The 24,711-nt window shown below is 37.8% G+C and overlaps 1 protein-coding gene across 1 annotated transcript in view; it reads left to right on the plus strand.

Moving 5' to 3' along the window:
* Window positions 1-1,111: 1,111 nt before the first annotated feature.
* Smp_194820 (DNA repair and recombination protein rad54-related) overlaps window positions 1,112-24,711 on the plus strand; it is a gene marked incomplete at both ends in the record, with an annotated part of 32,219 nt that continues 8,619 nt past the window's right edge. The window contains 14 exons of the mRNA XM_018789727.1: window positions 1,112-1,321; window positions 2,934-3,050; window positions 3,086-3,146; window positions 3,179-3,317; window positions 3,353-3,422; window positions 4,129-4,254; window positions 5,348-5,510; window positions 5,903-6,027; window positions 10,496-10,753; window positions 19,099-19,201; window positions 19,689-19,724; window positions 19,890-20,102; window positions 22,505-22,630; window positions 24,200-24,323. Of these exons, the coding sequence (XP_018655141.1) occupies window positions 1,112-1,321; window positions 2,934-3,050; window positions 3,086-3,146; window positions 3,179-3,317; window positions 3,353-3,422; window positions 4,129-4,254; window positions 5,348-5,510; window positions 5,903-6,027; window positions 10,496-10,753; window positions 19,099-19,201; window positions 19,689-19,724; window positions 19,890-20,102; window positions 22,505-22,630; window positions 24,200-24,323 (1,871 nt within the window). The remainder of the gene's footprint in view (window positions 1,322-2,933; window positions 3,051-3,085; window positions 3,147-3,178; window positions 3,318-3,352; window positions 3,423-4,128; window positions 4,255-5,347; window positions 5,511-5,902; window positions 6,028-10,495; window positions 10,754-19,098; window positions 19,202-19,688; window positions 19,725-19,889; window positions 20,103-22,504; window positions 22,631-24,199; window positions 24,324-24,711) is intronic.

Consider the following 24,711-nt stretch of genomic DNA (forward strand, 5'->3'; position numbering starts at 1 on the left):
TAAAATACTCAACACTGAACAGCCGAAGATTCAGTAACATCTGCAAATATTGTAGTCAGTGTTATTGGTGGTTTTGTTATATAGTTCACAGCAATTATTATAATCTGCCTTAGTCTCAGTTTGGATCGAGCAAAAAAGGTCCTATTCTAGCATGCTTCCTACAACATATATTACATCGAAAGACATCATCATTGTAGTCTGCATAGGGTATACAAGTCATTTGATTACCGCAATTACAAATAAAGGAACTTTTTAGTAATTTATTTATTTATTTAAACACATAAATATTGGTACAAAGGGACACCAGATACATATGTGCCACACTAACCTCATTTGATTTGTGTGAGAGCTGTCATACTGCTCAGGTGCCCAAACTGAAGCAGGTGGTTTTCTTAGGGAGCCACATCCGGAGCCTTTGACCTAAAGGTCTGATCCACAAGGCAGTGGAGCATCGTGAGGAGATGCAGTCCCATGGTAGCCGGTGACCAACGAATGGTTCATACGCCATTCGTTCCTTCAGAATACTGGAGCCCATGTGCACCATTGATTTGGAATCAGGGTTTTCCAACTGTCCTAGGTGAACCTTCCGTGTCCACGAACCAGGGCAAAGCGCTGGACATTCGCTTTTCGTCCTTTCAAGTAGTAGTCCCATTTATTGTAGACGCTTAATTGTCACGTCTTCTCTAGAATGCGCTGTGAACCGACCATACATGAGCATCAGGCACTGAAATCGGAGCCATAACTTTGATTTCCCTCAAACGCTTCTGGTTGTTTCGTCCATAAATTATAGTCTCGCCCTCCTTCGGCACATTGCTGTGCAGCTTTTTTTAGCCGCCGTTAATCTTCAGTGCACTAAGCGCGTAATTTTTCGTCCATATTATTCTAAGGGGAAAGCTGAGATAGGATTTTAGACAGCCATGTTTAATGATATCGTCAACAATGTTCTTCAAACTATGTACACTATAGACTGTGTTCCCTACAGCAAGAAACTTCGTGTCTCAATAGAAAGCCATTCAGACTATCGCAAATACTATTGTAGAAGACTGTGCAACTTTGGGTGTATCAATAATTAGGCTGATAATGACACGTTGAAAGTCTCTGTGCAGTAATAATGATAACATCATGCAGAACTAAAAGACCTAAGTGCAATAAAAACAGCCTGCATTTAGCTGCAGCCCAAACAGAAACATCATTCAGTGAACGACATTTCCTTCGAAAGTCCGAAGTCATGTGTTGTCTGCAACACTCTACGGCTGCACTTATGGATGCGAAAATAGAATGGTTCACTCACTTTGGTCACTTGCTGGCTTTTCTCAAAAAGGTTAATAAAGTCAAAGAAGGCAGACATAAATGGGATTATATACTAAGTAGTACTACTCGATATAATGACCCCAATAACTGAAGAAAGTATGTTGCATCTAATTCCCCCAAATGCCCTGGTACGGCCGAGAGTGGGAGAGTCCGCTCTCCTTCTCGAAATGCTCTCACATGGCCACGCGTATATAGCCTCTGCCAAGCAAGTCCTACTCACTGCCTTCTCGTGGCAAGGGTGTTGTTTACGAAATTGAGAGGACGAAAAGCGAATGTCCGGCGCTTTAACCGGATTGGTGTTCACGGAAAGTTCACCTAGGGTAGTTTATTACACATGGGTTGTTTTTCATTAGTTTTATTCCACAAATATTAAGAGTAAAATTACGTTAAAGAATCTAACTGGGCACCCAAATCAGTCTCCTCCTTAAGTTCAACTGAGTGTGGATAATAATAGCCGAGAAAGAAAAGTTGTAATCTACGGTATATTGATATTAGGAAAGTAAATGCTTTTTTACAGAAATCTCGTATTTCGGAGGTTCCGTGGACGATTCCCGATATAAAGGAACTGTTCCTGGCCTATCAACCAGAAACACCATAAAACCATCCAATAATCAAGTTGACGTTTTCAGAAGAGGGTTTATTTTCTCAGCACCTCTTTAAATCCGTGCTGATTGTTTTAGTCCTGCAAATCAACTGGAAATTCTGGTAACAATCATAACTGTTTGCTTAGATCCCATTAAAAATAAAATAAAGGCATCTTGTACTGACCGTCAATTCCAGTTATCTTGGTAGCGGCATCTAAAAAGCCAATGCCATCTGCACATTTCAAACTAGTAGATATATAACCCAAGGTTTCCAGTCATGATTGATCCAGTTTCCCGGACTAGCCTCCATAAATTATTTGACAAACAGTCAGTCAGATGCAGTATGCAGCTTAACACATGTGTCAATGTTGCTTAAACATCCATAATTTTTTGCTTCATACATTTTAGTCGATAAAAAATGTCGTCACAAACTATTATGGCTTTTATCACAAAACCCTATGATCAACATCATTATTTATGCAGTCTTCAAACTACGTTTCAGAGTTCAGCAATCGGTGATCAGAACCTCCATACATGGTCCTATGCTTGGCTGTACAGATACATAGAATCAGTACATGAATTTCGAAACAGTTTTGTTTTTGATAGTTCTAGTTTTGGGCGTGGTTGTTCATGTTTGGATCTTATCATTTCATGTTCTTTTATTAGCTCTCGTGTGGTTTCGTATCTTTCATCTCCATGCAACATATTGTCTTGTTTTTCATAGTTCTCAACGTCTAACTGTACCAAATTTTTTTTACCGCCTGCACCATTTTCTTATGCATTTCCTTGTCAATGATTATTTATAATCTATTTTCCATATTTTAGGTATCTTGTGGCCACAACGTTATCACATAATTTTCCGCTAACATTGTTAACCAGAAAACTGACCCTTCATTTTGAGATTATGTTATGGTTTGTGTGGTTAATAATTTCCTAAACCTATAAGAGAAGGAGCTTAGCACCAAGTAAATTAAATTGTACAAGAGAGTCGTCCAGTGCACCCGAGGTATCTGGTTTCCCGCTAATCTATTATTGTAGCCGCCGCTGAAAAAGTACAGAACTGTTTTGCATGAAAAAAACGTTCCAGATCATTCTCCGGTTGACTTCAACTCTTTCAGAAAGTCATCACCTGCATGCGACTACTCCGATCCTCACGTATGTAGAAAACGTTTTATTGAAAATCCGTTTAGGAAAATCTTATTCGCAATATATTATCAAAGCCTTTTCGAGTGCCAATTATTAACTATAATGGTAAGATTTCTGCATAATACTTCTATTTTTAGGTAGTTCAAATGATGTAAGGGTCTTGGGTGTTCGTCGTAACACATCTAGGGTTGCTTTACACGACCCTTTTGAAGAGGATGCCCTAGTTTTGTATTCACCTCCAGAAGTGACAGCCCATGACGCTCTTAAACAAGAGGCGTAATTATAAATTTAACCCAATAAATATTTTCTAGGACTAAGAAGTTAGTTCACGTCGTCGTCGACCCGATGTTATCGAAAATTCTTCGTCCTCATCAGCGTGAAGTAAGTTACTAACAAGTAGTTCACTTTGTAAGTGGATGTTTGAGAAAATCATGCATTTTTAACCAGACATATTTAATGATTTCGTGAGTATATCTCCCCGCGCTCTAGTCAAGTTTTGCACTTATATTTTGTGAATTGCACTCGTATCTTTTGAATAAGTCATTATTGTTGATTTTATTGACAAATTCACACGGAATGTTTTGTTCCTGACTTAATCAGTTTACATTTTACTATAATACAAATTTCTATTTGCCAGTGAAAGCTTCTGAAAGAGAAATAACATCGGCGAAAGTACAGCCACATTTGACTAAATCTTGTACAAATGTTATTTTCTATTTTATTGGTACGATGTGGTCAGTTTGTTTGGCATATAAACTCAGTATGTTTGATATACGATGATTCATACCACGGGTTGTTCTGGACTTAACTGGCTGTGCTAGGCAGAAAGCAGGACCGATACGTACTCTAGACTGCTCGTACAGTTTTCGTGTGTCACTGTTCCAATCGATGATTCGCTGCTCTCTGATTGACGGGTTTTATCACGTCATACGTTAACAGGGCATCCACTCGGCCACAAGTTATAACAGTAAGATTATTCACTGGTGTTTCAACTTGGTTTACATATTTCATCATTTGAAGAAATTAATTTTCTAGATTCATCTGCTTTCATTGTTCATAGTTTTCAAAAATTACTTCATCATTATAGGGTGTCAAGTTTATGTATGATTGTGTTACTGGTGTACAAATACCTAACAATCATGGATGTATAATGGCAGATGAAATGGGTCTTGGCAAAACATTGCAATGTATCACATTGATCTGGACATTATTGGTTAGTACAATGTAATTGTTAATTCATACTTATATGTTCTGACAATATTTTAAGTTGCTTCACGCTACACACGACGACGAATCATTTAAATTGTTTAAATATAACTGAAGTGACAAGTTACAAAGTGCTTGCGTAGAACTCTTTAAAATTAATTTATTTCAAAACGTAAAGCAGAAAAGTCATTAAGCATAATATCAAACCTAATGATCATTCTAAAGTAAGTCTGGTATTTGACCTTGAATTAGCCTGAAGCGATAAAGCTAGATAAAATCCAGTGGATATTTATCAATGTGTATTTTTTTTTAATCAGAACGGGTTTTTGCTGATTTTGTATAGTAAATTTTTCGTAATATGAAGGGCATAACCTGATCTACTCTATGTAACGTAGCAACAGTGAAAAAAGTGAGTTATCGTTTAGCAATATAAGACGCCTATCTCTTAGTAATTGATTTACAAGTTTAAACTCCATTCAATCTACCTTGGTTTGGTCAACTGGGCCGATATTATTAGCTACCAAATATAGTACGGCCGTAACTTGGCACACAAATATATATTCCACTGACATTCGTTGAAATAAATGTCAATAAACAATAAGTGCCACGTTTCAATGTTCAAAGTTTGCATTAGATTAATTTTCTACCAAGAGAAGTTCACTGACTGCTTATTCGACAACATTCTGTGTATCATAATGATGCTGTAGACGTAAGAGTAATCTCACGAAAACATTTTTCCAAATAAAATGTTGGTTGGTTTTCTCAAATACCAAACATAATATAAAAGACACTTCTTCATCTCTCATGAATCCGCATTACACAATACTGAAAAAATATATTCAGAGAGGATGAAAAAGCTTGAGAGACAACCCTGACATTTGTTTCGAAATATGCTTGATATGCCATTGACGAGTAGTCCGCCCTCCCTCTTAATGCTCTCACATGTAATCTCTCATTTTCCTGTTCAACCGATAAAGTCCTGCTCATTGGCTTCACTTGTTTTGGTTTTGTGTTTTAAAAACTTATTAGATAATATTTTAGAACAATACTGATAAGTCATTAGTATGTTTAACTTTCCTTTGTTACATAATTTCTCTTAGCGTCAAGGTCCGGAAGGTAAACCAATAATCGACAAGGCAGTGATCGTCACACCTAGTAGCTTGCTAAGAAATTGGTACAATGAATTTCAAAAGTGGTTACACGGGAAAATACATCCATTGGCTATCGATTCCGGGAGTAAGGAAGATATTGATAGCAAATTAGGTAAGATAATTCTTACTGGAATCGAGTAATCAATATTCATAGAAAAAAATGAATCTTGATTTCAAATTGTCAGTATCTTTCATTTAACCATTTTTTATTAGGGCCTTTTCAAACGCTGTCACTGTTCCTAGGGACTTGTTTGTACATGCATATTTTGGACTCATAATAAATAACGTCTTTGCTAAGATGTATTTGATGACATTATTTCCCTTCTGCTTTCATTAGAGTTTATGGCTTTATAATTTAAAGAGTATGCTTACAGTTCATTTTCACATACGTTATTAAATGTATCTTGCCTCCTACTCAATAGTAGTGAACGTTATTTGGATATCGTAAACACTGATATTAACTTAATTTTTTTGGTTTTCTTACTTCCCAACTTATTCCAATAGCTGGTTTTCTTTCACAAGCCGGTCGTCGAATTCCGTCACCAATTTTAATTATCTCTTATGAAACGTTTCGATTGCATGCTTCCGTTTTACACAAAGGTTCTGTGGGTCTGGTTCTGTGTGATGAGGTAGCTTATGTTATTTTGTGTTATATTGTTATCATAACTTCATATAGTTGTAATTCTCTTGTTTAAAATTTTTGGATGATTGTTTAGCATATGATAGTAAAATCAATTTGGAGTGACAACGGCTTAAAGCCAATGAAACAACGACTGATTAGCCCTAATGTTTGATTTTTGTTTGTGGGTTGAAAAATGCAAAAGCCTTACACATTCGTACATCAATTCTGTCGTTCATTGAATAAAGTTCTAAAGTGATATAAATTGTGACAACTAAATGTCATCGGCCCACTAGCACTAAATATTATGCAGCTGTTTTGAAGATTAAGTAAAAACCACGTAGTTTGAATAGCCATGCAATAAAGGCTTTCCAGTTTAGTATTAAACAAAAGGAACTCACGTTATTTAATTCTGCTGGCGCATTGCCCGCCATATACTAAGATTGTGGATCATGGCATTTTGTAAAAGTTTTTCCGTTTAAGAATTGCAACTGTCAACGGTATAATCAGTTTGGTCCATTCTAGAAGAACCATCCCAAGTGTCGTCATAAACCTGGAGGTAACGTTCTCGTCGACTTAATTTTCAGGAATTGATATCCTTCTAGGAGGTTCACTTATCGACTTAAAATACGCAGATGACGTTGTCCTGTTTGGCGAAGACGCTGATAAAATGCAGTCTTTCGGAAGCACTGAGCATCAATGCCAGAATGCTTGGGATGCGTTCCCCCCCTCTCACTGCAAATTGTTGTCTCAGGTCTGGCCTGCGTCAACACTTGAACTAAGGCTATGGAGTGATGTCGTCGAACTCATCTAAAATTCCACTTTCCTTGGAACTTTGGTCAGCCCTAATGGGTTGGTGTCTGATGAAATCTCTGCACGAATTCGAAAATCTCGTTTGTCTTTTGTCAACTTGCATCACCTATGGCGAATTCGAGTTATCCATCTACCAATTAAAGGACGGGTATACTGCTCAGCAGTTCGTTCCGTTTTTCTTTACGGCTGCAAAGCGTGGTCACTAAGGATAGATGATATTTGTAAGTTACTAGTATTTGATCATAGATGTCTTGGAAATATTGCTCTCATCTGTTGGGATCACTGGGTAAGTAATAGTGAGGTTAGACGTAGGGTATTGGGAGATGATGGCAAATCAGTTGATGAAGTTGTGAATCTTCGTGGACTGGGATAGTCGGGCCACGTGTTATGTATGCCTGAATATCGATTGTCACGTAGCGCAATGCTGACTAGTATTAGAGACGGTTGGAAGAAAGTTAGGGTCGGCCAAACCAAAACGTGACGTCAGTCCTTGAATTTACTAACTTCTGGTCTGAGCCATGTTGGTAGATACAGACTACTTGGTTGGGGTCCGTGCAACTATCATAACCAATGGTTGGATACTCTGGGTGACATGGTTCAGAATTGATCACAATGGCATAGATGTATACACTCTCTGTCTTCCCTTAAACCGTGAAATTCAAATTACTTTATATCTTTCTTTCTACAAACTAATTCTATCTTCCTGTATTATATCCTTATATGCAATCTTTCTTCTATATATTACTACCACTAAAGTAACTACTATGAATTTGGTGTTCATTTTGTTGTGCTAATGAGGTGTGGCAACTTTAACCGATGCATATATGTGTCTGGTCCTACGTTGTAGCTGACTGACTATAGAATACCTTCAACGCTTGTGCTCGTACATAAACCAAAGGACTAAGAGAAGAGGAGATATTCCAGCATTATGAGGTGACAGTAGTACTACTTCATTAGGGGAGGATGATTGTGGCAAAGCTCGGGTATTCTCAAATTACGTTGTTGCTGACTGACGGACTAACTGTAGTGAACGAAGGCCTGGTAAAGATAATCAATTTAATGTTAAGCACAAAACTGCAGTGCTTTCATAAATTAGGAAAACTATACGCTGAATACATTATTTGCGCATCTTTCAGTTGTCCTTTACATGCTTACGTGATTCTTTGAGCTCTGTTGTTGTTACAATCGCTCTCTGTTTCCCTTTCTGTTCCCTCCAACTCTATCTTCTGGTATGCATTTCGCTTCCTATTGCTACTACATATCTGTCAACATAAGTAGCATACACCAGAATACGTCCAAGTATAGATCATAAAATGGGATCGAAAGTAGTTTTTCAAAATTCCAGGTTGATTTCATAGAGAGAAGAAGGTATGTTAGTATGTTAATTATTTAGCTATGAAAATTCAGCTTTCAACGTCATCTGATATCACCTTAATTTCTCACAGTATGTGAAACATGCATGAATGTTCACAAATCAAACCAACAGATAATGTTGCTCGAAATGCTTCTGGAGATATGTTATCAGTAGCTGAAAAAAATGGTCATATCTATTTTGTAGAAAAAGTATTCGATGATATATTTTATAATGTGAAACAAAATGATTAGGATTTGACGGGCTTGGTTTGGGTCGATAAGATAAACATCTTTAATGTCGTCCTTAGACTCTGTATGCACTCAAGTAACCCCACAATCTAGCAATCGTGCTTTTGTTCACAAACTCATTACTTAATTGCTTTCATCAAAAACATTCATCGGCTTTTCGGAATAAATTGGGCTACTTCGAGTTTGCCTAAGCTTCCTTTAAAGATAAATACTGGATTTTGTGTTTCGTCTAAAGCGTCTAGTTCCTTATTTTTCAACACCTATTATTTATCATGATCTTAGTAAATTAGAATCACTTAGTGTCCTGTCAGTTGGTTAATCAGAACTGAGTTGGGGGATGTTTTAACATATCATTCAAATCATATTTGTAACCTTTTTCTATCTTCATTATGAAGTTGCATTTCCTTGATAACTTTCTGTCGTAACGATGTTGGATATTATTAAAACTTTACGCAACTCAGTTAATCAAACGACCAAATAGTTTTAATGCAGTGATTAAAATTATGCTTCCTGAATGGTTCATTTAATCAATTAACCGTTTAGATAAATTTCTCGCAGTCTCTGTTCCTCAAATTCACATTACATATCTCCACAACCATGTTTATTTCGGAAACAGTTGTTTGACTTACAAGCAGCAGTATAGTTAATATCAAAGATCGAATTTTCAGTAGTGTGAATTCATCTACTGGTAGGTCGATTTTACATCATGTTCGGGACAAAAATGTAGATTTTCTTCTAATTAGACGTGAAAAGATATTCACTTGCAGTGTCAACATCATGCTGTTAGATGTTTATTTTAACTTACTCTTACATTATGATCACGAGTTGATGAGTGCCAAAAGGATGTAATATTCACTCATTACTTTAGCTTGGAACTCAGTACAAACAAAAAACATATACACCACGCTATGAAAGTAAAAGTAACGCAGAAATTGTTGAAGATTGGATTCATAGTTTTTACCTACAGGGCAAGTGCAGATGTGAATGCTCTTCTAAAACTTATCCGTAATTACATTGTGAACTTCTTTAAACCAACGGTTTATTTAAGAAGTCTATTGCCTTTAACATGGTTCACTGGGCTAGTCAAAGTGCAGAAGCATTTTATTATTTATGATCTCTTAAAATCGTTTTTCGATAATTATTAAGAAAAAATGTATGCGCAAAACGATTGAACCACAGTCGTGGATGATTTACTTTGAATAACTTGGGTTTTGTTGCAGTTTGTGGCTTAGAATAATTGTACAGTTGCTCTCTTTGCTGTTTAGTAGATTTATTTAATGACACACAGGGAAGTGTTCGCTGTCAATTTTAATATTTCGTATATAGCAATTTACAGTTTATTTGTTTATTTAAACAAATATTGGTACAAGGAGGCACAGAATATATATGCACCACACTTCATCATTCGATTTATGTGGGGGCTGTGACACTGCCCCGGTGCCCAAACCGAAGCAGGTGGTTTTCTTAGGGGGCCACTCCTCGAGCCTTTGACCTGAAGGTCTAATCCACAAGGCAGTGGGAGATGCGGTCCCATGTTAGCCGGTGACCAACAATAGGTTCATACGCCTTTTCTCCCCCCAGGATCATGAAGCCCATGTGCACCACTGGTTTAGAAACAGGGTTTTCCAACTCCCCTAGATGGATCCTCCGTATCCATCAACCCGGTTAAAGTGCCGGTCATTCGCTTTTCATCCTCTCAATTTCGTAAATGACACCCCATCCGCGAGAGGGTAATGAGTAGGACTTCTCTGTCAGTGACTGTATACGCGTGGCCATGTGAGAGCATTTCGAGAGAGTGAGTGGACTCTCCCACTCTCGGCCGTACCAGGGAATTTGGGGACCAGGTTTCTGAAGTAACTTGATTAGTTTGTTTAACTGATTTACCACATAATAATGCATTCTTTTAGTTACCTGTTCATTAGCAAACCTTTTCTGTATGAGTTTTTGGTTCGAAGTTCTGAAACCGATTACTTGTCTGTTATTTCTTCCTTTTAAAAAAAAAGTAAGCTAGATTCTCTTGTAAAAAAGCCATTTTTTTCGTCGTTTCTATTTCACTTAAATAGGGTCATCGTTTAAAGAATTCTGAAAATCAAACATATCAAGCACTAGTTCAATTAAAATGTCCACGTCGTGTACTTCTTTCTGGAACACCGATTCAAAATGATTTACTGGAGTATTTCAGTTTAGTACACTTTGTCAATATGGGATTATTGGGTACAGCCAGTGAATTTAGACGTCACTACGAAATACCCATTTTGCGTGGACGTGATGCAGATGCTACTAATGAAGATCAAAAGAAAGGTGAAGAGATACTGCAGGAAGTATGTTTATTGACATTTTGTATTTCTACCTGTTGTTCTTGTCCATGCCATATGACGTTAATAATTTCATGGGAAACACTCGCCAGTTTCAAGATTTAAGTTCCACATCTTCTGAATATTCTCTCGCTACACTCTGATTCAATAACTGTCAGTCAGTTATACACACTATACTCCCTAATACATATGTGCATCAATCCAAGCTGCTACATCCTATTAGCATAGGGAGATGAAATTATCCAGATAAATCCCAATGCAAAAAAATTGGTTGCGATATCAATAGTAGTGGTATAGTTCATACTACAGATATAAGTAGTATGTAACACCTATCAGAAGTGGAAGGCCTGTCAAAAGAAAGTTGAGAAGATTGAACTGAATAATAGAGAAAGGGAAACAGAAAGGAATTGAGAAGTTAAGAATCATGAAGGATGTAAAAGACGATTGATGGAAGGTTTGCAAATGAAGTATTTAATGTATTATTTCCACACTTTGCCAAAGAACTCTGTAATTTTGCGTTAGATAATAAATTGATTGTCCCCACCTGAATTCTCGTTCACTACAGTAGTAGCAGTAGGAAAGTTTACTCTGAGACTGAAACAGTGAGTTCGTAGAGTAAAAAGGAAAGTATAGTTTCGAAGCTTCGGATTTAATGAAAGATAAATAGTGAATGCACCCCAACCATTGGGAATGATTCTAAGCCATGTTACCCAAGGTTCCTAACCATTATTTACATTATTCATACAGACATCAACCAGTTAGTCGACGCGCCCCCAAATGCCCTGGTACGGCCGAGAGTGGGAGAGTCCACTCACTCTCGAAATGCTCTCACATGGCCACGCGTATACAGTCACTGACAGAGAAGTCCTACTCATTACCCTCTCGCGGATGGGGTGTCATTTACGAAATTGAGAGGATGAAAAGCGAATGACCGGCACTTTAACCGGGTTGATGGATACGGAGGATCCATCTAGGGGAGTTGGAAAACCCTGTTTCTAAACCAGTGGTGCACATGGGCTTCATGATCCTGGGGGGAGAAAAGGCGTATGAACCTATTGTTGGTCACCGGCTAACATGGGACCGCATCTCCCACTGCCTTGTGGATTAGACCTTCAGGTCAAAGGCTCGAGGAGTGGCCCCCTAAGAAAACCACCTGCTTCGGTTTGGGCACCGGGGCAGTGTCACAGCCCCCACATAAATCGAATGATGAAGTGTGGTGCATATATATTCTGTGCCTTTTCGTACCAGCGTTTATGTTTCCAAGTGAAATAAAATAAATAAATTAGTCAACACCTAGTCCCATTATTCAGTGCATCAGTCAGTGTTTTGATGGACTTTTGTCATTTTTTAATTTTGGTAGGCTCTATTTTTCCGGCAACGTACTTAACAAGCAAGCATCACGTAACGAGATGGAAGGTGGTTGGGCATACGTAATGCATGTTCTAACCTTCACTACCGATGAAAAGTCACTACTTCATCAACCGATTTTGCATCCTTATCTAATACATTTCGTGTATCCCTTAATATAGCTCACTTGATAGTCCGAATATACATGAGCAATGCTTCAAAGGTATTTTCGTTTAAATAGGAGCTGTCGATGAGCATGCTTAGTGTGGAATTTTCTATGACAGTTAGGTATTCACCTTGTATGCCCTCGCTACAAGACATCATTAAGAGACTGGAAAGCTCTCAAAAAGGGTCTTGGATGTTTAGTTTAGATATGATCATCTTAACCAGTAAAGGAAACAACAATAACAAATTAACACTTATAATTGTTAACTTGAACAAGCTTATATGGTAAATCGGATAGTGACATAATATTGTGAGATTAGTGATCAGGGTAAATATGGGTCAGATAGGGTAAGAGAAATAATACTACAATTAGAAACTCGGTCAGATGTTTGGTGGAAGACTGTTTTTTATAGTTATATGAAATCAGTAAGAAATAATGGAGTGGGGTGAGTGTTCATGAGATTATTAGTAATAATAAACCAATAGTAATAATAATAATAATAGCAGTTATAATACAAAGCAATTAGTCCGTTTGGTAAATTTGGATAATGTAATGAGAAAACGAAGGTTATCAGAACTGTGTGATACATTAGCGCAATGCGTTGAGAACAGTCTGGTCACATATACTTGTTAGGAATATTTATATATAAAGATAAAAAGGTCATCCAGACAAATGGAGCGTAAAAGGAGACGAAGATTATGAAGAAAATAATATGAAAACTCATCACGCTAGATTACTAACTTACACCCGCTACCCCTCGTACAGGAGCATAGGCTGCCTACCAGCATTCTCCATCAAACTCTGTCCTTTGATGCCTGCTTATGATTCTCGGCTCAGTGTGTTCATTGGTCCTCCTCTTCTCTGTTTCCCTTCAGGATTCTAAGTTAGCGCTTGCCTTGTGACTCAGTTTGGTGATTTCCGTATGTTTTTTCCACTTACCAGATAACTTAAATACGAAAAGTAGTTATAGTGAGACTGATTTGTCAAATATATTTTAAAACTTGTGAATCTCTTCTGGTTATTTTGATGAAGAATGTCTTTTCGTTACTTTAAACATGTCAATAAGAATTGTGTAAAAACTGGGTTTTGATTATATTCCCTCTGAAGAATCTTGGATTAGCTTGATGAACGAAACGTTGGGATTATTTTAATTACAGTCATGGAGATTACTCAAATACAACTTTTCAGTTTATTGTTATCCATATAGTTGAAGCCCAATTTCTATCAAACGATTGATCCAAATCTTGATTAACGTTCATGTACGGCATTACAATGTTCATAATAATTGAATTGACCAAAAAATCTCATAGTTTTAAATTGTCAGTCAGTCAGTCAGTCAGCTACAACGTAGGACCAGGCACATATATGCATCGGTCCAAGTTGCCATACCTCGTTAGCACTACAAGATCAACACCGGATTCATAGTAGTTAATTTACTGGTGGTGGTAGTATATAAATTATAGGTTGTATATAAGGATATAGTACAGGAAGGAAGTTATGAAGCAAATTTAATCTCAAGGTTTAAGGGAAGATAAAGAGTGTATACACCTACGCCATTGTGATCGATTCTGAGCCATGTCACCCAGAGTCTCCAACCACTTATTACGATAGTCACGCGGACCCCAACCAGGTAGTCTGCATCTGCCAACATGGCTCAGACTAGAAGCTAGTGACTTCAAGCACTGATGCCATGTTTCGGTTTGGTCGCCACTAACTCTCTTCCAACCATCCCCAATACTAGTCATCATAGAGCGTCGTGGTAATCGGTGTTCAGGCATACGTAACAAGTGGCCCAACCATCTCAGTCGATGAAGATTCATCACCTCATCAACTGATTTACCATCATTCCCTAATACCCTGCGTCTAACCTCACTATTACTTACGCGGTGATCCCAGCAGATGCGAGCAATATTTCTAAGGCATCTGTGGTCAAATACTAGTAACCTACGAGTATCTTCTACTCTTAATGGCCATGTTTCACAGCCGTAAAGTAGAACAGAGCGAACTGATGCGCAGTATACTCGTCCCTTAATTGATAGACGGATATCTCGTCTTCGCCATAGGTGACGTAAGTTGGCAAAAGCCAAACGAGCTTTTTGAATCCGTGCTGAAATTTCGTCAGACACCAACCCATTAGGGCTGATCAGACTTCCAAGATAAGTGAAGTTGTCCACGCGTTCGACTACTTCACTCCCTATCCTTAGTTCGGGTGTTGACGCAGGCCAGTCCTGGAGTAACAATTTACATTTGGATGGGGAGAAACGCATCCCAAACATCCTGGCATTATTACTGAGTTCCAACAGAAGACTCTGCATTTTGTCAGCGTCTTCACCAAACAGGACTATGTCATCTGCGTATTCTAAGTCGCTTAGTGGTCCCCCTGGTAGGAGATCAATTCCTGAAAATTCAGTCGACGAGAGTGTTATTTCCAGCAACAGGTCTATAATGAAGTTAAATAAAAAAGGGGATAGTGGACAGCCTTGACGTACACCACTTGAGGTTGTCAAATCATATGACAGTTCGCCATAAGCTCTCACTCGACTGGTGGTGTTCGAGTAAAGAGCCTTCACAAGGTTTATGTACTTCTCAGGTACACCTTTCAATGACAGACACTGCCACAGAACCTCTCGGTCTACAGAGTCAAATGCTGCTTTCAAGTCAAGAAAAACTATCATTGTCGGACGCCGATAAACGTGTCTGTGCTCTAAAACTTGACGAATGGTGAATATGTGGTCGATACAGCCACGACCAGGTCTGAAGCCAGCCTGATTTTCTCGTGTTTGCAGTTCACGAGTCTTAGTTAGGCGCCCGATAATTATTGAGGCTAGTATTTTAGATACTATGTTAGTCAGACTAATCCCTCTATGGTTATCGCAGGATGATTTTGGCCCCTTCTTATATATTGGGACAATAATTGATTGTGACCAGTCGGATGGGATTACATCCGTCTCCCAGATTTTAGCCAGAGTATTAGTCAACCTAATCGCTAAAATTGGACCACCATATTTAAAGACCTCTGGAGCCAATCCATCTGGTCCAGCTGCTCTTCCTCGTTTCAGATTACCTATAGCCTTTTGAACTTCAAGTAGGGTCGGGGGGCCTACTTCAATGTTCCATTCAGGTTTTCTGGGAATAGTGGGTAGTTGTGCAGTAGCTGAAGGCCAGCTAAACTGTTCCTTAAAGTGTTCCGCCCATCGTTCTAAACGTTTGGGTTGAGAGCAGATAAGGGTTCCGTCTTTTTCGGAGATTGTCTCACTTACACTTGACTTCTTAATTCCGGTTTCTTTTATTAGTCTGAAGAGTTGCCTGGTGTTGCCTACAGCCGCTGCCTTTTCCATCTCTTTTGCTTTCGTTGCCCACCACTGCTCACGATCGTTCCTTAGACTTTTAGTTAACCTAGATTTGATTTGTTTACGCTCTTCGTCATGTTCAGAACCTGATGGGATGAGTTTACGCGAATCCATCAGTGAAATAGACTTAGAAGAAATCCACTGGTTTTTTGGAGCCCTATGGTTTAAATGACTAATAGATGTTACTGCTGTTTCCACAGCTGTTCGTATGTCTTTCCAAGCAGCATCTGGGTCAGTCTTGTTTACAGAACTGCCTAGATGTGAACTCAGTTGTTTCTGGAATTCGCATTTGGCTTTCTCGTCCTCCAGTTCAATCCTAATGGGTCTTCTTAGTGTACTTTTCCTGCGTCCATTGAGGCGCAGACAAATGCGCGCTCGTATTAAAGCGTGATCAGAGTCTAAACAAGTATTCCAATACGAGCGACAATCTTCTATTGAGCCTCTCCAACGATGACTGATGGCAATATGGCCTATTTGAGTCCATCGTTGGTTTGGTGCAGGTGGTCACTATGTTAGGCGATGTCTCTCCTTATGTTTAAAGTTAGTGTTTGCTAAAAATAAACGATTGTCTGAGCATAGTTGCAACAGACGGTCACCATTATCGGTTCGTTGAGCCGGAATACTAAAACACCCACCTAAATGTCTTTCTGTTTGATTTAAGCTGCCTACCTGGGCATTAAAGTCACCCGCTACGACTACTATGTCTGAGCGCTTAGCTTTCTGAAGAAGCTCAGAGAGCTTTCTGTAAAAGTCATCTTTCACCTCATCATGGCTGCAGTCAGTGGGAGCGTAGGCAGTAACGACGAAAAGGCAACGACGTGTGTCCCTATCCTTCCGAGTTCTTACGGAGCCATTTAGCCGGACAGCACACAGGCGACTGTTAACGGGGATCCATTCTAGTAGTGCCTGTTCTGCCCTTGTACTTAGTGCTATGCCTACACCTGCAAGTCCGCGAGAACTAGCCATCGGGTCGCCAGATACACGGAGGGTGTATTTCGTTGTCTGTCCATTTTGACGAGGTGAGGTCAAGTGAATGACCACACTGGGATCCTGTATGCGTGTTTCGGAGACACAGCATACATCAATGGTACGAGATTCTAGGGTTTTAGCTAAGGAGGCCTGTTGACCGATTTGGCATAGGGTACGTACGTTGAAGGCTCCAATGTGTAGTTTGGAGCGAGGTTTTAGTAGACCTGGGACAGTGTTTCGCGCACTAGAATCGTTGGCCATGGTGACACTTGAGGAGGAAACCGAGAGAGGAAGTTTAGTGTTGAAAGTCAAGGTAGAAGGAATAGTAGGAAGTGAAGAAGGAGATTGATTATGAATACAGTGGTCTTGAGTGTTGTTAGAGGTATGAGGGCAGTTATCACTTCCCGGTTGCCCACACCATGGAAGGATTCTTCTAGAGGTACCTGAAAAGGAAATTGGGTTAGAAGTGGTCTTAATGACCTGAGAGCGTGACCGCAGTGCCCAAGGGACAACTGCTTGAGGTCGGTCACATACGACCTTTTTGTGGGTAGTTTTTGTGTTAGCTCCGTTCTTCAGAAAAAAAACCTTACCGCCGGAGACGGATATCCGTGGGATAAGGCGAGGTGTGCATTTTTAGGGTCGACCTTTTCTAACCCCACCCCTCCTTGTGGGAAGGCAGCATCGCTGTCATGCTGGTTGTCTGAAGGAAACACCTTACTGCTGTCACACCTCTGTACAGTCAGCAGTACGACTTCGCCTTCGGACCTTGGGTTTACTGCTTTTAGTCTCACCGCTCTTCAACCGACCTGTCTGGCATGGTAGGACCTCGAGGAATGATTGTTCCAGCCAGCATAGCTCGATTGCTTCATCACGATAGGCAAGCCCGACCACCACGTCAAGGTAGCAGCAACGGTCGGGAGTTTTAAATTGTGAATTAAGTGATGTACAAAAAGCCAGAATATCATTTGAAATTCTTTCATTGTTGCGGGAATACTTTCAACTATCATATCTAGCCAATGTAGTTAATTCAATTCTTTAGTGGTTATTAATGATTTTCATGATTCATTAATGGTGTTTTTCATTTATATAGTGGGTAATATGGTTAAACCGTCTATGGAAAACTGACTTTCATTAGGTCTGACACTATGCTCATATGGTGTGGGGTGGTATAATTAACAACAGGAAGTTAAGTGTATGTGCTGCACGGTTTGATGAGATGTTTGTTGATTAATTCATTAATTTGATGTAACCGAAAATAAAAATTGTAAGAAACTTCTTATTTTGAAGGTAATCATCAATAAGATTGGAGATATTTTTTAAAGATATGTTTAAAAACGACATTTAGAAAGAAAGCGTTTCACATCTCACTCGTTTAACTTGGTGGTAGCTAAGAAATATGCCACAAACAACCTATTTAAACGATTATGCGTCTAACTAGAAACTTATGGACTGTGATCTAGATCCCGATAAGAAGTAGAGTTCTTATTGTGAAATAGAACTGGACTGATTTCTAGTTATCAACCAAATACCTTTGGGATGATTAACTCTTCAGAACTGCCGAGTAAAACTACCTTTCTGGAAATGCAATGCTTGAAAGTACTTATATTCAAAAGTGCCTTTAAAATGAAGTCAACGATGTGATTTGTTCGTGACTTTTACTCATTCACTCAACCTTGTTACCCGTGATGGAGGATCACAGGCCGCTCACCAGGATTCGCTCAACACCTCCGTCCTAAGCAATCTTTTCCAGTTGTTTTTTATTTGCTATTTATTCTTTTGATGTCTGCTTCCAATCATGTGAATTCAGTACTTCAGCTGGTGTCTTCTCAGGTCCTGCTGCTTTCTCATTCTTGATTTGTTTGATGGCCACCCTGATTTCTTCGGTCGTTGGTGGAGTGAAACCTATAGGAAGGTCTGTGTGTATAGCTTCGATATCCGGTAGATTCAACCGAGCTGGTGTATTCAAGAGTTCGTAGAAGTATTCTACTTATCTGTTCCTCTGTTCTTGATTCTCAGAGATTAGACTATTACCATAGCCATTATTATTATTATTATCATTATTATTTGCGTACTTATTCTTCATCTTTATATCGTCTTCGTGTAGTCAGTTTTATTTACTTTATTTCTCTAGTTAATTTTTTCTTGTTTGCTGTTATGTTATTTTGTTTGCCTACTACGTTGTTTTGCTGAAACGCAAGTTCTTTAATTAAACTTCAATGATAATTTTGTTGATTCATTCTCTTCATAAAGACTCAATTTGTAATTCATTGTACATATCAACATTTCATTGTATGAGTCTATATTTACTTCACAGGAGGAAATTCTAAGTTATTAGTCGACTAGCATCGTATGTAATGGTGGTTTACTTGATTCCGTCATCCTTTTTGAGAGTAAATTACTCCTTACTAACAGCACTTTTGGATGCCTTTTTTCATTTGGCTTGACAATGTATCATTCATTTTTATTTATTTAATCATCTTTAAACATACCCTTTAACCAATTGAACGTATCATCATTTTTATAATTGTTACTTAATTCCTTTTGAAAAGCTTTTAGGTATTGTGACACGGTGTATTATTCGTCGGACTCAGGCTCTACTCACAAAATATTTACCTGTGAAAAGTACGTCGATTTGTATTTTTTGCTTCTTTTTTTTGCATTATTTTGTCATCAGTATATAATAATAACTTTTTCTCTTACCATATTTAGCTTCTCTTGATCAGAGTTATTTTCTGTGTACGTTTTCTAAATTACTATAAATCGACGTTAAATATTTTCTGAAGTATATAACCACTTAGAGTAACGTTATGAGACCAAGTAGTTATTAGCAACAATGTCTTTATTTTTCTTACATCAGTTATTTAGTTGAGTCACTTATTTATTCCTTATGGTCAAGTAGATATTATTTATATAGACTGAAATAAACACTAAACTCTCACTCTTTAGAATTTGTATTCATTTATTTTGTCGCTATTAGTCATAGTATAAAGGTGATGGACATTTATAAATTCACAAGGTAAAATAAAGCTCAATCAAAACAGCTGTTTATCCTAATTTGAGTTTTTAAAAGTAGTCTTATCGCACATCATCATGTATTCATTTGCATAATTGATCACTTATACTCTTGTCGTATTTTATTGGCTATAAATAAAGTGGAAACTCATCCTGATTTGCAAAGTTGATGACACGGAACTATTTTCCGCTTTTGGTTCCCATTTTTATATCTGTATTCACTGTTACAAGAGTTTGACTAACTTTAAGATCTACTTACTTCATAGAAATATTCACATTTCTATTTAATTTTGATGAAATACTTTATTTTCTCCCTTATTATTCTCCGTTTCAGTCGAACAAGTAGTTTGCTGCAATTTAGTTGGAAGTCAGCGTGAAGTATATTCAGATTTTGTTAAACGAATGGCACGTGAAGTTTCATTGAAAATGAATATTGCAGATGGTTTGCGTAATGATAAGTTATCAATCTCTAGTTTGGCTTCTATAACACATTTAAAAAAGTTATGTAATCGTAAGTCCAGTAAATATTTGAAATAAAAAATGAAGTGTCTGTTTATGAGTAATGCAAAACGGTAATAAATACACTAACAAGAAAATAGGTATCATTACCAAGTTTCGATTTGATAATTCCCTCTCGAAATGCTCTCACATGACCACGCGTATATAGCCTCTGCCAGGGAAGTCCTACTCACCGCCTTCTCGTGGCGGGGGTGTTGTTTACGAAATTAAGAGGACGAAAAGCGAATGTCCAGCGCTTTAACCGGGTCGGTGGACATGGAAAGTCCACCTAGGACAGTTGGAAAACCCTAATTCCAAACCAACGGTGCACATGGGCTCCAGTATTCTGAAGGAACGAATGGCGTATGAACCATTCGTTGGTCACCGGCTACCATGGGACTGCATCTCCTCACGACGCTCCACTGCCTTGTGGATCAGACCTTCAGGTCAAAGGCTACGGGTGTGGCTCCCTAAGAAAACCACCTGCTTCGGTCTGGGCAGCCGGGTAGTATGACAGCTCTCACACAAATCAAATAAGATTTGTGCGGCGCATATTTATCTCGTGCCCTTTTGCACCAATATTTATGCGTTTAAATAAATAAATAAATAAAAGTTACGTAATATCGGGATTAGATGTAACTTATTTATTTGGATAAAGGACTTTCTAGTTAGGCGTCAACAAAGCGTACGAGTGTGCTCGATGTTGTCTATCTGGGAAAGTGTGCTTAGCTAAATACCTCAGAGTCCTGTTTTGAGGCAAGTGTTGTTCCTTCAAAATCACATGGAGAAATTATCTAAACGGTCTCTGTTATATGCCGAAGCGATTTATGAATGCTAACTTTGAGAACTATTTATAGACCAATATGATGTATATATTTCCCATTGTATAATTGCTAAGTAAGTTAACTATTCATATTCATGTTCCTTTTATTATGAGCTTTATTTTGACCTATAGACTATTATTATACGATTTACCATTCGCGAGTTATCCCTAGTCCATTAGTTACTATTCCCCCTATTCACAGCCACATTTGGCTAAATCTTGGACAAATGTTATTTTCTATTTTATGGTACGATGTGGTCAGTTTTATTTGGTATATGAACCCAGTGTGTTTAAGAATAATGATTCATATTGCAGAGGCTGTTATTGGTGTTCTGGACTTAACTGTCTGGGTTAGGCAGAAAGCAGGACTGATAAGTACTCAAGACTGCTCATACAGCTTTGGTGTATTATTGATCCGATCGATAAATCACTGCTCTCCAATTGGCGGTCTTATCACGTTCATATATTTAACAGGACACGCTAGCAATCGATATAATAGTCTCAAACTTGGTAGTTGTCGATAAATACTTCCAAGTGCATTATGGAACATATTGGTCGCCATAGTACAGATGCATACATGGTGAATAACATCCAGCTACCTGATGTCCAAACACATAATGACTTAGTAGTCATCGTTAGCCGAAACTTGAAAATTACTGCACACTGCCGTGCGATAGCCACCAAAGGTTTTAGGATCCCATGGTCAATACGTAGAGCCTTTTGCCATGTTGATGCTAAAACGTTTTCGACACTGTATACAGTATTCGTTCGTCCTAAACTCGAATACTACATACAAGCCACTGGCCTCTGCCTCAAACAAGAGAGTGAGCTTTTAGTAAAGATTCAAAAAACCACAACTAAGCTGATTCTTGGAATGGCAAAGCTCCCGTATGGTGCTCGACTGGCTAAACGAAACCTATTTCCGTTGTCACAAAGAATAACCAGAGGCGAAGCGATCACAGTTTTTAAATTACTCAATGATAAATTTGCATCTTATGTGCCACCATTTTTCTTGTCTTCCAAAACAGAATTTATGAGGACACTAAAAAAATCGCAAGCCTAGAATAAATTACTTGTCAGCTGACGATTGACTTTCCTATCTAATAATCGACAAATGGAATCTATTACCTCGACACATGATTGAAGTCCCATTTGTCGACTCTTTCAGAAGGAGGATGGATTAACTGAGAGACCACCGTTGTCAGGACTAACACACATCACCTAGCCTGCTGTCCTTTGCAAAGCAAACATCACGTAACTAGATGGAAGGTGGTTGGGCATACGTAATACATGTTCTAACCTTCACTACCGATGAAAAGTCACTACTTCATCAACCGATTTTGCATCTTTATCTAATACATTTCGTGTATCCCTTAATATTGCTCACTTCATGGCCATAAAATAGGAATGTTTTAGACAAGTCTATCATCAACACTCAGTTATCGCTTAGCGAATATATTTCAACATAATTGTTGTCCATTTTATCAAGTGTTTCATTTTATGTACAGTGCACTCTTAATTCACTCGACACTTTTGATGTAAAATTGCTGTCATAATCAGAAATATTTGCTTTTAATGTTACTTTTGTTTAGATCCAGATCTAGTATATGAAAAAATGACAGCAAATACGGATGGCTTTCATAATGCCCTTAGTTATTTTCCGGCTAATTATCAAGGCTCACTTGAATCTAACGCTTCTGTAAAACCTGAACTATCTGGTTAGCAGTTCGATTTCTGGATTTTTACTTGATTTTATTAAATTAACTGTGCTTAGATGGTTGTTTGGTTTATCGAATATTGTAGTTCAGTCATTAACTTTTACATGTGTACATGATGGCTTAAACAGCGAACACTAACTAGTGTTTTTAGACTTTTAAGATAGGACCAACTGAAACATGAGTATCTTAAAGTGAATAAGGTATAAATCAGAGTTATTCTCTTCAATTTTCGGAGTTTCATTTATTATTTAAATGCAGTTGGTGTAGGGTAACGCGAGTTGTCGCTTTCCTCAATTTATAAGAAAGTATACGAATCAGTAGTATCTATAAAAGGTTCTACATCAGAGAACCGCATAAGTGTTTCTTAGTGAATTGAAAACGAACTTGCATTCTACCAATCATTTAATAAAAATTGACGATCTCTGGACTTTATTTCATCATGTAGAAATTCCCGTCCTTACAAACTAATAATATCATTTTAAACATATTCTATTGTTTCAAACCGAGAAAATGGTTAATAGACACCAACGTAAACAATAAATTAGTCCCATCAACAGCCTTTGAATTGATGATGAAAAATTCAGGTTTACGCAATGCACTTGTAGCATTTCATGAAAGACTATACCTGATTGTGGGTATTGTGTAACTTGAAGGTGAATGAAACCATCAAACAAAATTAAACCTCCTTATGTTGGTTGTTTGAATCGTCTCATTGATGTTTAGGACTGGAATTAATCAGTCTATATAGACATATGTGCATCCTGTTTGGATTGCTTTACCATTGCCGAGAATTCTAAAATATTATGAGCAGATAATATTTGAATAAATTGAGCTTTGGGTATTTATTATTAGCAGATTTAGATGTTGGCTAACAGTGGAATCCAGGACGTGCGTTTCGCACAATTTGGGATTCGTCAACCGGATATGTCTGTCAGAAACAGATTGATCGATTGCAGTCCTAAACACTAGTGGGAAAATTCAAACAACTGATACAAATGAATTAAAATTCACTCCGTTGCATAAGCCGGAACAGTTCTACGCTCAAGTCCCGGAGTGGATATCAACACTTGTATGTAGATACACCAATCTGGCACGTCCTAAGTAGAACGAAATATTCTTCCTGGGTTCTGCTGTTGGCCATCATTCATCTCTGCTTAAAAAGTAAACTCATGTAAAATGGGCTAGTCGAACTGAAAACGGAAACACTCGATATTCACGGTTGGTTCATCAAAGCAAGTATTTCAAATTCATAACAAGATGTATCAGTAACAAGGTTGTTCAGGAAATACTTCCAAAAATTATTTCATCCCCATTTTTTATTTCTCTAGTTGTTCTCGTTAAATCCCTACATACTCTTTTTCGATCAACTTTCTCTAAACATACGAAATTGAATAAAAATTTGAAAGACGAAGCAATAAATATTATCCTTAAGATATGAGTTAAATCATGTGCTTTAGAGGATTAATAGGTTTGTAACATGAATTTCAAAACCTCTCATGTATATTAGTAGAGACTTTTATGCATGTTTTGTAAATCAGTAATTATTTTCGAATATTCGCTTGATTCTAGGTAAATTTCAAGTTCTTGACTGTCTTTTGGCCGTAATTAAGTCTACAACGTCTGATAAGGTTGTTCTTATTTCAAACTACACTCAAACATTAGATCTTTTTGAACGTTTGTGCCTTCAAAGGGGGTGAGTTTTGATTTATCTATAGTTCTTATTGTTCTCTTTGATACAAAACACTTCAAATTAATGCTTGAAAAAATATACTGAAAGTATGAACTGTTTAAATTTATCTATTATATATTATTTTAATGATTCAGTATTTACGTCGTGCTAAAAGTTGAAGTGGTTGTATCTTATCTGTTCAACTTATTTTTTTCGTAACAATTTGGTAGTCTTTAAGTTTCTGCATTGTTTGGTGCGTTTTGTGTCTTTCTTTACAAATTCCAATTTAATTGAGTTGAAAATTAACATCATTAACTAACTCTTGTCAGGACTACTAATATACATCAGCCCAGTCTCTGGCCCTGGTGATTCACTATGATAAGGTACATTTCACCTCCTGACCTTAATACAA

The sequence above is a fragment of the Schistosoma mansoni genome, chromosome W, assembly GCF_000237925.1.
Source record: "Schistosoma mansoni strain Puerto Rico chromosome W, complete genome".
NCBI lineage: Eukaryota > Metazoa > Platyhelminthes > Trematoda > Strigeidida > Schistosomatidae > Schistosoma > Schistosoma mansoni.